Raw genomic sequence first — 16,022 nt, forward strand, 5'->3', positions numbered from 1 at the left:
ACATTGACCTTTTAATGAGATCGGCCGTGAGGTCGGCGCAGCTTTGACACTACTTCTGCCTTACTTGCTGGAGAAATATGGGTCTAGTGTAGCGACAAAAAAAAAAGGCTAGTGGTAAGCGTTTGAAAAAAAATGAAACAAAATGTTCTGCACAGATTTAAATACATGCAAAGAAATGCTATAGAGCAAATATGCCTTCAAATATAATGAAATTAAAAATTTCTACACTAAAAAAAAAAATACTATAAAAGAGCAGTAATCAGTAATAAATGAAACAAAGCCAATATTTGGTGTGACAACTCTTTGCTTTAAAAAAAAAAAGATTAGTAGTCTCCGGTAGAATTAATGCAGTTTTATAAGGAAATGAGCTATAGGTTTAGCTTGTGTTTCCTCATTTGTAAGTCACTTTGGATAAAAGCTTGTGCTAAATGAATAAATGTAAATGTAAGTTTTATTGAGTATCTTGCAGAACCAGTCACAGTTCTTCTGGAGGCTTTGTCTGTCACACTCCCTTCTTATTTTTTGCAGCAAAACCCAGCAGCCTTCACTGTGTTTTTTTTGTCTCTTACCACTTAATATACTGCTTTCTTTACTGACATTTTTCTGAAACATTTCATTTTGTGCTGGCAAACTAATGTTTGGAAATCTAAAATGTCTTTTGTACTGATTCGATAATGTAGGAGTCATAACATTAAAAAAAATCTATAGCAACAAAGTTTGTACTTAAAAAAAAAAAAAGGTGCCAAGACTTTTGCACAATACTGTATATTAAATACACATGGCCTTTATGGAAAGGTACAGAAAACCATAGCATAAACTTGGAGGTCATGGGACCTGCGCTAAATGTGTGTTTTGTAAACTTTACCTGCCCGTAGGCGAACACTGTCGCGTTATATCCCTCAAAACAACCCTCGATAAGCTTGTGGACGCAGGCGCTGTAGATCGTCTGCTGCTGGACATCCATGTCAAACACAAAGTCATACGTGAAGGCCTTGTCTTTACCCAGCAGCACCTGGGGCTCTCCGGGGGTTACGGAGGTGCAGATGTGGCAGCCCTCGATCTTCTCCTTCGCCATCTGAGGACGAATCCTGCCAGGAACACAGACACGTACAACGATTATACATCACTGTGAACTAGGGGCGTCATGATAAATGTCATACATTTTAATCAACAAATACTGTGTGTTCTTTCAAAGTGTTTATATATTTAAAGGGTTAAAAATCCACATTCCAGTGTTGCCTGAAGGAAGTCTATCAAAACACAATTTGTGTTGCTTCATGTAGGAAAAGATCTCGGAATATATACTTTTGTCATATATTTTTCTAATTAAATATAAAAACAAGCATTCTATTTGCTCTACTTGTACTGTTCCTCTCCACCACCTGACTTATCAAGAGCTCCCCACAGAGGAGACTAGTAACGTATTAGTCGTCTAGTCGACTCATCTATGTAACCCCTGCTACGATAAGATCTAGCCTATGACCTTAAATGAAATGTACATCATTCGATCAAACCATCAGCAAAAAGCCCACAGAGACCATTAGGTTAATCGATGGCTCAGATTCAATCGCTCAATTAATGGAATTAAGTTGAAGTCCGTTTCCATCAGCTTATTTTATTTACACATTACTTAATTAACCTCAACGATCACACTTTCAAACGCAGTGATAAATCACTTTGCATGACGCTAGAGATAACCGCAGACGAAGCCTCGACAGGCATGTAAAGCGATCTATTATGAGCGTTTGATTATTCTCGGATTGGTTTGCAGTAACTGAGCCCCTACAAGCCCCTGCTGTGTGGTATAAGCTTCTTACTATGATGAAGCCAGGAGCGGATTTTACTCACAACTCCATCCCCCTACTGCACCCAGCTGAGCACCCACCCCCTCCTTATACAGCCCCCCCCCCCCAACAATGTGCCACATGGAACAAAAAGGACAACACTTTATTCGTGCAGTTTCACAAAGGTCGCTTGCACGTGGCACACAGACTTCATCAGACTGAGACGTGTTTATTAGCTGATAAAAGATGCAAGAACACATGAACATTAAAGTTAACCGGTCATTAAAGTGTCAGCTCAGTACTGATACTGATACAGTATCAGTAATCAGTAAGATCCTCGTCTACAGGGTTGCCAGGTCTCAGGAAAACTTCCATCCCGGCTACTTCTCAAAAACCGCACGAAAAGACCTAAAAATTTCAGGAACTGCAAAAAGTGATCTCTCTTTCACAGTAAAGGCACGCATTCACCATGGTGCACATGCAATTCTACTCAGCCTTTTGATCATCCCTCTTTCCCCCTACCAATCTTTGCTCTACACCTTACAACAGAATAGTTCTTTACATCATAGCTACCTGCGCTTACATGTTCCCTGTGTAAGCCATAGCCAGCATTTGCAGGAATTAAGTTGATTTAACTCCACTTATTTGCTTTATTGGTGTCCATGGGACTATTTTTAAACTAACCCATAAACCACCACCCACGTACTTGCTTTTTCCACCCCCAGAATTGGCGTAAAAACTGTGACCCTAGCAACCCTGTTCGTCTACACACACCCACGGGCCACACACACACACACACGGGCCACACACACACACACAAACACACTCAAACAGAGACACACTCCTCTCCGAGCCCCTCCCCCATACTGCTGACTATAGCATGAATCCTTGGGCATGAACTAAAAGGCTTATCGCCTCCATCAGTGCCTTTCGACTGCAACACAATACAATAAGGTCTTTAAAGATGCTGCTAAAGAGAGCTGAGCATAACAGTGTGGCCAAGATGGAGGACAGTGAGGTCATTATGCATAGACTGATGGACTACCATCATTAGAGATAAAGCTGTGAGACTGAGTTGTATCTTATTTATTTATATATGTGTGTGTGTGTGTGTGTGTGTGTGTGTGTTACAAGGACAGCAGCTGTACTTTATTGGACCTATGACTATGATGTCAGAAGGACAGGGTGTCAGAACGTCCAGACTACATGTGGGTGTACGTTTCACCTGTAAATAAGATACATGCCGGATGTCAATTGTAACTCGCAAGCAGCTTTGAATCCTCGAGCCCCTGCTGCAATTGATTAAAAGAAAAGCTTGACAGATGTTCAAATTGATCTATTGTGAAAGGAAATGAAGCGCTCGCACACTCGCACGCACACTCTCTGGCATACCGGGATCTGCAGGCGGGGCCTGATAGGAGCATTTTCTAATCATTTCTCCAGAATTTGTAAGCAGCTACTTGGAACATGTTCGTCAGTATTACCATGACTGTGAGCAGCAGGGATGTGGTTTGGTCAGGAACCTGTGTCAGAGGCTATTGCTAAATAATTACATTTTTAACTGGAGTTTTAATATGTCCCTGTGACCCTATGTTCACGCTAGCAAACAACAAATCAATAGACTGTTCATTTTCTATCTATGTGCACGACAGAGCTGCGAAAATATCATCTCGCAATATTACATTTTCATTTTCATTATACACCGTATCACAATGTTAATATTTACTAAGCTCGGATACAAGATCTTTTGAATTCATTTTTATTCTACAAAAACATTTTTTGGAGTCTGCTTGCTTAGAAGGTACTGATTACATTTCTAGCACTCCGGCACAAATTGATTAAAAATGTGTAACTGTTGATTTGGTGACATTTTCTGTATGGAGACAATTGTTTAACTTTTTTTTGGGAGGAGTCTCTGGTGTTGGTGCTTTGAAACAGTCAGAGGGAACTAAGTTAGACTTTCTCAATAACACGACAAGCTGCATTTTTTGTCAAGTCTTACCTTGAGGTTTTATTCCTTCCATACATCCATCCAACTATCCTTTTTCCATACTGCTTATACTACACGGGGTCGTGGGGAGCCTGGAGCCTATCCCAGGGGACTCGGGGCACGAGGCGGGTGGACACCCTGGACGGGGTGCCAACCCATCACAGGGCACAATCACACACATTCACACACTATGGACAATTTGGAGATGACAATCAGCCTACAACGCATGTCTTTGGACAGGCGGAGGAAACCGGAGTACCCAGAAGAAACCCCTGAAGCGAGGGGAGAACATGCGAACTCCGCACACACATAGGGCAGCGGCGGGATTTGATGTGCTAACCACTGTCCCCCCCGTCCTTTAATATAATATCATTCAATCATCAAGCCTATCATTGTGACTGGTTGCTAATTCGAGTGTTTCTACACTGTAAGGCTTCTGCATGACATCTGATGGCATACTCATAGCAGTACTATACTCCCAGATCTGCATTATGTACCTAATAACACGCCAGACTCTGACACAAATCCATGCGTAAACGTTCCTCTTCTTCTCTAACTAGTCTGTGAAACTCCCGGTTTATCGCTCTCGGCAGTCTCAAGCTGTTTAGCACACCGCCCCCTCCATCAGAAAGGCAGAAATCCGAAGCACACTGACACATTGATTAGGGCCAAACACTCCACACATCATACTCCGCTCAGAAGGCGCTAAAATGAACCTACACATCCGAGGCTCACTCACACAGAACCTGTCGGAGTCGAACAGCTCTTTCAAACCGACGGGAACGAATGCGCTTTTGAGGTCAAGATGGCCGATTTAAGTCCGGTTTAATTCAATCGCCATAATATCTAATCGCGTGCTCATCACGTCTGATTATAATCGGCTCATTTTAACGAAAGTGATGCCTTGCAGGATGTTGTGACATGAAACACTTGGAAAATGAATTAAAAGTTACCCTGACGAGTCAGCTCTTCTTTTGTTCCCCGAGGGAACTGCATTATAAGCTCTAGTGTTATCAGTGTCGATCTGTAATTATTCTTAAGGATCAACATCAATAGTGTATTTCTATGAGCCAACCCTTATAGTAAATATTGAAACTGTATGCGTGCATGCATGGGCTGGCACGTGTAAGAAATGGACTTCTGTAACAGGAGCACACAGGGTGGTCGTTAAAAGGAATCTGAATACATTTTCCATGGCTGTGGGAATCATGACCTCAGTCTTTTTGGTTTGGTGATGAAACATGAATGTGAGAGACACGTGCTCCCTGTCCATGCGCAAGTACGTGTCTGGGTTGCTTTGTGTGTGTGTGTGTGTGAGAGAGAGAGAGGAAGCAAAATCCAGTGTGTCATCACTTCGCTTTCTGCATTTCCGGCCTAGGAACCTCCACTTCCTGTTGAGTAACAAAGCAGCGAGGACCGCAAATCGCTCTGCTCCTTCCTAGTGGTATGACGCAAAGCTTTAGCAGTTGCACACTTTTCCCCGTCCAGAGTGGCAGAATTTTGCCTCAGTACACCACCACAGTGGATTTGAAATGAAGGAATCAAGATGTGACTGAAGTGTAGACGTTGAGCTTTAATTCAAGAGGTGTGACAACCGACAGAAACAGAGCTAAACATCATGTTTCACGGCGCCCCGATTGATTACTACGAAGTAGGTTACTTATTTCAGTACTGCTTTTGGCATTGACAAGGAATGTTTTATTAAAAAGTCAGGGGAACAAAAAGTAGTGCATTTCTAGTAATAATAATAATAATAATAATAATAATAATAATAATAATAATAATAATAATCGTAATTGTAATTATCTGTTAAAGAGTTCTTAATTATTTCCTTCTCACAGTAAGTACCATAGATCAGGAGATGAGACACGATGATCAGCTAAGCGTCGTGTCACTGATCCAACTACAAGCTTAATGATAATAAACTATAGTGATGTGTGTCGCTTGGTCCTCGAAACGCTTCATGACGACAGTGTTTTTCGACGCCCCGGCCCATCACCACCGCTCCGCCTCCCCACATTGGAAAAGCAGATCATAGGGTCATGGGGAGGGGCGGCAGCACAGGAAACGCTCAGTTTCATTTCCTCTTGCCCTGACAGCAGTGAGTGATCTTTTCACAGAGAACTTCTTATGCAAACAAAGACACAGTCGATCTGAAACCTTGACATGTTCTCACATCTGCACTGCTTTCCACATTTCAGTCCTTACTCTCTGTGTCATATCTGTATTCATCGTATGGCCTGGGTTGTACACACACACACACACACACACACACACACACACACACACACACACACACACAGAGTCTGACCTTGCGGCACCACACAACACAATACCTGATGACATGAATGCAGACGTATCGTGCATTTATCCTTCAGCACGTCTGGCTATCTAAATAAACTCACACGGCCGAGCTGCCTCGCTGATTCACGACCGCTGACTGAACGTCGAACACAGTCGCCTCACACAACCTGTCTGTCTGTGATCCCTCTCAAATCTCTCTCCGTCGTCATCTGTCATCGCTTAAGCTCAGGTTCTCAGAATATACGTACAAATTTCACTGCACAAACACAATTCGAATTCCATTTATTTTTACATACAGGAATATCGTGTACTTATCAGTCGCTCCAGGATTTTGCGATCACAGAAATGAATCCATAAAGCGACGCAATATTCCGAGGAGCTTGCAAGTACTGTAGATTTGGGCCGATATGCATCGTGTGACATCATCACTACGCGCACTCAGCCAAAGCCTACTTCGGTTCAACAAGTCGTTGATGAGAGAGCTTCGAGGCCAGACTGGTTTGTACCACACTCTTTAGAACCGTCGTGATGAACAGAAAAGCATCTCAGAAGCCACAACATGCTGAACTTTGAGGGAGACGGGCTACGGCAACAGCAACAGAAATGTGGCGTCACGCCCATCACAATTCCCTAAAACACAATCGGCCTGAGGTTACCTTGACCCTTTGGTGACAGGAAAATTTCGAGAGACGAAAACAGTGCACGCAGTAAAGGCGCTCTAGAACCGAGCGGGTTCTTCCTCTCACTGCCGCTGGCTCTTAGACCGTTATCTCGGTTTAGCAACCAGTGGATTTGCATGAGCATGTAAAGCATTTGCACACAGCCCACACGCAATTCCTTTCGGGACAGGACTCGCCAGGTACAGGTACGAGGAGCGCGTGTGCTACATTTCTACACTCGGCTGAACACGTGTGTAGCGATTCGATCCGGACAATTAAATACACAGGATTAAATTAGCACGGCGTAAAATGAATCCTGCCTGAATAGGGATAAAAATCAGCATTCTGTCTCGATCACGTGCTGACCATTCAGAATGGCAATAAACAGAGCAGGCAAACACACACACACACACACACACACACACACACACGTGCACGCGCACACTTGGCGGCTGCACCGTCACCAATCGTCAGAATCACATTACAGCATCGTAATGTCATAAAAGGGTGGCAAGTACCATCTCTCTCTCGCACAGTCTCGCACGACTCCTGACACACGCGCACTAAAGCGGTGCTCCAAAGCCAAATGGGTGATCAATCTTGTCCTTTTTTTGGGCAGAGTGCCCGAGAGGACATTTTTTTCTTGGCTCGGTCCTTTAGATGTGCACATGGAGTGCAATCAGAGCTGTGTTTCATTCCTCTGGTATTATTAGTGTGCCAGTGCAGCTGTAAATTAAAAGAAGGCACTAATTGCCATAGAAAGTTGGCAACTCTCATAATAGTCATATAATGGTCCAGAGAAGGTCTCTACTATACTGTTTTTATGTTTAACCCTTTCTGCAGTAATAGCACTAGTGGAATGAGATCCCCCCACAAGGCTTTAAGGCATCGCTGCTTTTCCGTTCTTTAGAACGAGGGATGAAGGTCAGTTCGTAATGGTGGATCATTTCATTCCATCAAAAAGCTGCTACAAACACAGGGCTGTAACCATCATAATGAGTCTCTGTTTGTCACATATACATTACAGCACAGTGAAATACTTTTCTTCGCATACCCCAGCATGCAAGCATGCCAGGAAGTTGGGGTCTGAGTGCAGGGCAGGGTCATGATATGGTGCCCCTGGAGCAGAGAGGTTCCAGGGGCCTACAGTGGCAACCTGGCAGCACCGGGGCCTGAACCCGCGACCTTCCGATCAGTAACCCAGAGCCATAACTGCCAAGCCACCACTGCCCTAGACGTTGCCCGGGACACGTCCCACCCAATAATCAGACATGGCCAAATTGTCCTCCCCAAATATCTGACTGATTTTTGATGCTGCTCTCCTGCACTCAATTATGCACTGCTACGTATGTTACTAGGATGACAAAATGTTTGAAATGGCCAATCAAATCAAAGAGGGCGGAAGCAGCGTGACGCTTCGGGTTTAATGGCGAAAGAATGCTAGGTAAGATGAAAGCAAGCTAAGTAGCTAAAGTTTAATATTTGACAACTAACAGTAATATCCAGGGATGCGAACATTTACGTGATTCACGTAACGTAATGCGTTATTGTCAACGTGACGTGATGAGAAACATTAATGCAGTCGTTTTCAGTATATTAGGCAGAAGAAGAATGATTGTGTGCATGTTGTGAATGAATGTAATGAACGCGGTTACCTGGCTTTACTGGTAGCCTTTCAGTAAATTCACTTATCTAATAAAATGATTCATAAAGCTCAAAGTAGGAGAGTTATCATCCTCAGACGTCAGCTAGAGCGTGGTAAAGCATGTGGTTTTAGGTTGTGCTTAAGACAAAGTCATTTATTCAAATACAAATATATTATTTGCAAATCTAGTTCTTTCACTATTTTTTAAAATTCCTTTAATTCTCTTTTCTGGACAATAACCACCCCCCTAACCCCCCAAAGTGTCTGCGACCATTGTATTCTGACGCTAGTCTGTATGTCCTTGTCAGGTCTGTGCACAAAAAGTTGAAGAAATAGTTCATCTAAAAATGAGAATTCTGTAAAAACAATTTACTTCCTCTCATGTCATTCCAAACCCAAATACTGTTACGTTTCATCACATAAATGAAGACCCCCCCCCCACATACACACACACAAAATCTTTTCCACTCTATTACAGCTCTGTTCCATAAAATAGCAGAAGATTTAAGGTGCATTATAAAGGCACCATAAAAATGACACTCCAAGCGGCCATATAAGAGCTTTGTGTAAAATCTGACTCATTTTTGTATTCTAATACACACTGATCTTACTGTAGTTGTTTTAGTCTTAAATATAAAGGTCTTGAATTGTACATACACACACACACACACACACACACACACACATACATATACATACATATACATTTATTATATAGAGAACTAAAAAGAACCATTACATTTGTGACCCCGCCCCCACCAAATGTTTTGGTCCCCCGCAGTATAATCTAATGGTAAAGGGTCTATTATATAGCACTTTTATCCAAAGCACTTTACATCTCATTCACACACTCACACACCAGTGGTAGCAGAGCTGCCATGCAAGGCGCTGACTTGCCATCGGGAGCAACTTGGGGTTCAGTGATCTGCCCAAGGACACTTTGGCATGTGGAGTCATATGGGCCAGGAATCGAACCGCCAACCCTACGATTAGTGTACAACCCGCTCACCACCTGAGCCACAGCCGCACCTGGCTGTAAGCGTAACAAAAGACAAACAGACAGAATCTAAGAGAACTGATAAGCACTTACATCACTTCCATAATTATTATCTGCGCTAATCTTCACATTTAACAATACCAAAAACCACAGAGCAGAAATGAGAGCATCTGTTCACGTTAAGCTACACGGCTCTGACCTTTGCCGCGGTTCTGTAGCTAGAGGTCCATTTAAACAGAATCCAATCGAAAACCTTTACTCCACCTTTATTTTATTCTCTCGTCTGCTTGTTGAACCTACTTCTCCGTTGTTCAACTCATTGCAAATTATTTGTCGGCAGAAATCTCCAGCCTTGTCTCCTCACTACTTCCACCCACACTGAACCACCCACACACACACACACACACACACACACACACACACACACACACACACACACGCTCCATGCCTCTCAGTAATCCATCAGAGTATTAAAACATTACTGCAGGAATATTCCACTGTTAAAGACATGCTAAATCATCTGCCTGCAGTGAATATTATTATTGTAATCTCTTTCTCTCACTCTCTTATATACACATTCACTGCTACTTCACTCCCCCGTCCTCCCCGCTCCCCCCTCCTCCCCGCTCCCCCCTCCTCCCTCCTCCCCACTCCCCCCTCCTCCCCAACTCTCTCTCTCTCTCGCTCATATTCCTCTAAATAACATCTCTCCTGATGTAGGCCGATAACACAAACGTGTTTAAGATTACAATTAGCCTGCCTTTTCATGCACACACACATTCATATAAACACACACACACACACACACACACACACACACACAAAGATTTCTGAACTTCCCTAGAAACACACACACACATACACCTCAGAAGCATGTCTATCAATCATACAAATGAATGCAAAAGCAGAATGTGGCAGACTGTGTGTGTGTGTGTGTGTGTGTGTGTGTGTGTGTGTGTGTGTGTGTGTGTGTGTGTGTGTGGTTGAAGGTGGGCTCCAGCTGAGAGGGACACACTGTTCAGGAAGCGCTGTTAATCAGAGACCCCGGGGGCACGGTGTGGAATTTTCCACTCCACTACGCTACTGTCCTTCATATTTCATTAACAGCAGTGTGCTTCAGTGTGTGTATATGTGTGTGTGTGTGTGTGTGTGTGTGTGTGTGTGTGTGTGTATATAAGGGTGTGCGAGTGAGAGAGTGAGAGAGAGAAAGAGAGAGAGAGAAAAAAGTGCCGCACCCTTAAACCCTCGGGTCTAATTAAAAATGGCAAGGTGTTGAAATGTGCATGTGTGCCGGGCCGGGTTAGAGTGCGATGTGTGTGCTGGGCCGGGTTAGAGTGAGATGTGTGTGCTGGGCCGGGTTAGAGTACGATGTGTGTGCTGGGCCGGGTTAGAGTACGATGTGTGTGCTGGGCCGGGTTAGAGCGTGATGTGTGTGCTGGGCCGGGTTAGAGCGTGATGTGTGTGCTGGGCCGGGTTAGAGCGTGATGTGTGTGCTGGGCCGGGTTAGAGTGAGATGTGTGTGCTGGGCCGGGTTAGAGTGTGATGTGTGTGCTGGGCCGGGTTAGAGTGTGATGTGTGTGCTGGGCCGGGTTAGAGTGTGATGTGTGTGCTGGGCCGGGTTAGAGTGTGATGTGTGTGCTGGGCCGGGTTAGAGTACGATGTGTGTGCTGGGCCGGGTTAGAGTACGATGTGTGTGCTGGGCCGGGTTAGAGTACGATGTGTGTGCTGGGCCGGGTTAGAGTACGATGTGTGTGCTGGGCCGGGTTAGAGTACGATGTGTGTGCTGGGCCGGGTTAGAGTACGATGTGTGTGCTGGGCCGGGTTAGAGTGTGATGTGTGTGCTGGGCCGGGTTAGAGTGTGATGTGTGTGCTGGGCCGGGTTAGAGTGTGATGTGTGTGCTGGGCCGGGTTAGAGTACGATGTGTGTGCTGGGCCGGGTTAGAGTGTGATGTGTGTGCTGGGAGAGTCTGGGTGGGCCATGTGACAAAAATATTGGGACGGTTGATTTGTAACAGAATAATAAACTTTTTTTACGATACAAGTATCACACTCAGTGCTTGAATTATTCACTTATTCTTCTCACAGGATATGATTCAGTATCATTCCACTACTATCGGTGCTGTTTCTGTACGGTTCATCACGTCACACCTCATGGAAACGTAGTCAAGCGACTTTTCTGAAAAAGGCTCGACAAAATTAGTAGTGTCTGCCATCGCGTTACGTTGTGCTTAAAACTATCTAGCTGCGTTTCAGTGAAACACTAGAGAAGCCTAGCTAGCTAGACCTTCGCAAAACATGAATAATTAAACAAAATTTATACGTCGACATATTTACAATATTGACCGATTACAGTGATAAAACAATAATGGATTAGACTACTGCTGTGGCACTGAGCACTCTTATGAGATGTTTACAGTTGAGAGAGAGAGGGAGAGAGATTGAGAGAGAGAGATTGAGAGAGAGAGGGAGAGAGAGATTGAGAGAGAGGGAGAGAGAGATTGAGAGAGAGGGAGAGAGATTGAGAGAGAGAGAGAGATTGAGAGAGAGATTGAGAGAGAGAGAGAGAGATTGAGAGAGAGGGAGAGAGATTGAGAGGGAGAGAGAGAGAGATTGAGAGAGAGGGAGAGAGATTGAGAGGGAGAGAGAGAGAGAGAGAGAGAGATTGAGAGAGAGATTGAGAGGGAGAGAGTGAGAGAGAGATTGAGAGGGAGAGAGATCTCCCAATCACATGGAGAAGCCGTGCATCTGGGAGGGGCAAGTCCGATAAACGTTGAGATCATTTACACTGTGCAAAGCCCATCCAACACATCCACCCCCAGACTCCCAGCGAAGCCTTGCATCCGGGCAGGACCCCAAACGACGTGTTAAAAATCTTCATTTATATGAAATCTTAAAAAGAACAAAGCTCCTCACAACTTTATCAAAAACAGGAAAAGGAAAGGAAAGCTACCCAAACAAGCCTCGACCTATGATGATCTCATCTCTTTCTGTGGTTTTTTGCCCCCCCGAGCCGACTGAAAATAGGTCAGCTGGGTAATGAATAGACGTGGTGGGCTGCCCCCGTCGCCTTCCTGCAGTAGCCCCTGTTTTAACTGCGACTGCGGTGCCCAAAACAGAAAACAATCGAGCCGTGTGACGTTACCGCATGACTGTGTCTGGATCCCAGGGACAAAAGTTGGCTTGATATCCTGCGATCCTGCTCTGATCAAATCTGTCTCAAGCCTCAAAGTGGAAGTTATTGTTTGGTTTATTAAAGTCGTGTCACATGGGAATGAATGCGTCTGGTTCTACGCGACTGAAAACAGACACCGAGATTGCCGACTGCTGATTATAAAGTGATCGAGGCAAAAAGCTGTTGCGTAACAATAACAGCGACAATGATAATACTCATTTGAATATATTTACCATATACCTCAAAACCCATGGTGTGTCTTTAAAAAAAATAAAGAAATAAATCCACCCTGAACATCTTTATAATTAACATGTGATCTTCAATGACGTCCATGATTCTTGTTTGTTTAAACCTCATGTTTGCCTATTTTACCTTGGTTAAAAGTTTCCTAAATTACCCACAATGCTGTTCTACCTGCTGATTATGGTGCCAGTGATATTTATCCTGCATTCAATTTTACCTCAAAAGTGGGACGTGGGGACCGTTTCGACCGCAATGTTACTTTGTGTACAACTGATGCTGTGAGCAGCCAAGCTGATTTGATTTGACGTCACTTGCTGAACTCGGGGTTTGAGTGGACAAGCAGGGATTCCGAGTTGAGGGGGGTGGTTTATTTCGTTGTTCTTATTCTATTCGGAGGACGGAAATTCCGAGTTACGAGTTTCAGCTGAAAGCAGCATAAGCCCTCCGTTCATCTCAGCCTAAAGAAAGCGATGCAGCAACAACCACAGGCTTGGCAAAGGGATAACTAAATACAGCATCAACCAACAATCAAGCATCATGTCACAAACATTAATAGAAACCGATTTCACGTGTTTCCGGGTGGCGTTTTCTCAACTGCAAGAAACGTTAGTTATTCTCCTGTGATGTGACGATGTTTTTTTAGTTTATGACGAAAATGTGTGACGTACACCTTTTTGGAAAATGAACCCGAATCAAAATAGTTTGCACTTTGCATGGGAAATGACTCACTTCCCATTTAATTTACCACAAAGCAACAATAATTTCACTTATTACAATCCAAATGGCTGGGGTCCAAGGAAGTGCCGACAGCACTGAGAAATGACTTGCTAAATGATCGCTGAGTAGTTTGGCCTTTAGCATAACAGTCACTTTTCTCTCTGTGCCACACTATTGATCACATCGATTCTTCTAAAAATAAACAGCAGCTCCATTAACACACACACACACACACACACACACCCACACCCACACCCACGTGGTCTCATGAACACCCTGTATAGTAGAAGTCCAGTTGCAGAAGATACACGCTGCATTATGAAAAAAATGTTTAAAAAACTGCTCTGACATCCAGTTCATTGCACTGTAATAGGGCTGGGTGAAATGACAAAAAATATCATATCACGATGCTTGAGGACATTTCTACGATACACGATATATAATTTAGCTAACAAACTATCCGCAAAACAGTATTAAAATAAACAAACAAATGGTACATTGAGCTGGATGATACTTTTCTTTAATGCCTACAAAAACAAAGAAGATTTAGCCTACGTTTTTTAAAGAAAAATTGCGTCAAATCAATGGCATCCATTCGGTACCATTTAATTTGTAATTATTAAAAATGTTGTTTTTAAAAAAAAAAAAATGCATCACCTTAAAACAATATCTCAGAAAATTGTATCACGAAAGAATTTATCACGACATTGATATTATATCGATTTATTGCCCAGTCCTTCACTGTAAGCATATAAGCAGCATTAGGACTTCGTTTATCTGGCTGTGAGTGCACGTTACAGTCAATCTTGCATCCACACACACACACACACACACACACACACACACACACACACTGGCCAACAGTAGGAACTACACAAGAACGTCTGTTGCTGCAGACGCCATATGATCGCCAACCTCCTCCACCACCTCGACCACGGCCAAGATGGCTGGTCACAGCAGGTCTTCATAATATATCTGATCCATGGTGGACGATTGTTTGTCTCAGCCAACTCCCGTACCTTTGGGGAGTCCATTCTTGCCCCTGAGGAGTGAAGGAAGCAGGCAGACGGCTCATTGGACTGATTAAATGGATGGCAGTTGGTGGGCATGGTGGGAGGAGTAAGTGTAGAGGGCTGACGTGCTGTTCGTTCACCTTGTCTGGCATGGGACTGGGCCTCGTGCCCATACGGCTGCCACACTGCTTTGCCCAATCTCAGCAAGGGCAAAGCAAAGGTGAGAGAAGATGAAAGAGGAGACGCTTCTCGTTTTTCCGGTTAGTCCATATGGAGCACTATAGCTTATAAGTTCCGGTCATAAACTCGTACACTGGATAGCGTGTCCTGATTAGCATACAGGACACTAGTCACGAGCTACTTTGTTAGATTGCAACTCCATGCATCCATCACTCAAGGTGCATGAACACATGAAGCTAGCACACATACATATGTGGCTTGTTTTCCTGAGTAAACCAACAAAGGATATCCTCTCCGCTCGCTCAACCCCACTATGCTAATGTTTTATTTATTTTCTCCAGCGTTTCCTCCTACACGACGCAAGCGCTCGTGTACTTTATCGCCACTGTATGATTTTCACCAGAGTTTGCGGTCACGCATCATGAAAGAATTCTTCAATTTTCTATAAATCACATGTCCATCATTAGAGGATCCTCCGACATGGAGAACACACGTTATCGATTTTATCGTACAGCGGGACAAGCACTAATCTTAAGTCACTTAGTACAGGAGTCCATCCTTCTTCGATCAACTGTACAGCGAGAAGGCCGAGCCCCTTCTCCTGCACGCCAACCTGCAACTCCCAGAGGGCCGTTACACGGCCGAGCCTTAGACAGAGGGCCCTACAGGATGGGATTACGGCCATTATGACGATCAAAAAGAAAGTGCTGTGCGCATTGTAATCATGTGCTGGTTGGTGTGTGGGAAAGAGAAAGGAGCTGGAGTGCAACTTTAAAACATCGGCATAATAGGCTCTTAAATAAACAATGACAGAGCAGAGTCTGCATGAGGTCAAGCGTGTTATGGATACTGTGGCACAAAGTGGGTGTGGGAGGTGAACTGAAGTGGGAGTGTGGGCGTGATAGTGTGTGTGTGTGTGTGAGGTTGAGAAAGCAGCTCCTGGAGTTGTTTAGCAGAAGATGCATACTTTTTCAAATTGCTTAAAAACTTCAATAATAATAAATTCAAACATTAATTAGCCTGTTTTTTTTTAACGACAGAATGAACAGTACTGCTACGGTTTGTATTATCCGGGGTGGCTTAGTGGTTAGCGCGTTTGCCTCGCACCTCCGGGGGTTGGAGGTTCAATTCCCTCCTCCACTCGGTGTACGCAGAGCTCGCATGTTCTCCCCATGCTTCGGGGGTTTCCTCCGGGTACTCCGGTTTCCTCCACCAGTCCAAAGACATGCGCTGTAGGCTGATTGGGGTCTCCAAGGCCCTGTTTACACTAATGTGTTTTCATTATAAAATGGCGTTTTAAAATGAAAACGATCCTTGT

The 16,022-nt window shown here is 44.0% G+C and overlaps 1 protein-coding gene across 2 annotated transcripts in view; it reads right to left on the reverse strand.

The window, feature by feature from the left end:
* The window catches only part of kif21b (kinesin family member 21B), a 67,079-nt gene that overhangs the window by 43,909 nt on the left and 7,148 nt on the right, over positions 1 to 16,022 (reverse strand). For both annotated transcript variants that reach the window (XM_017450135.3, XM_017450133.3), the window contains exon 2: positions 866 to 1,088. In XM_017450135.3, the coding sequence (XP_017305624.1) occupies positions 866 to 1,088 (223 nt within the window). The remainder of the gene's footprint in view (positions 1 to 865; positions 1,089 to 16,022) is intronic.

Source organism: Ictalurus punctatus, chromosome 21, assembly GCF_001660625.3.
Source record: "Ictalurus punctatus breed USDA103 chromosome 21, Coco_2.0, whole genome shotgun sequence".
Classification (NCBI taxonomy): domain Eukaryota; kingdom Metazoa; phylum Chordata; class Actinopteri; order Siluriformes; family Ictaluridae; genus Ictalurus; species Ictalurus punctatus.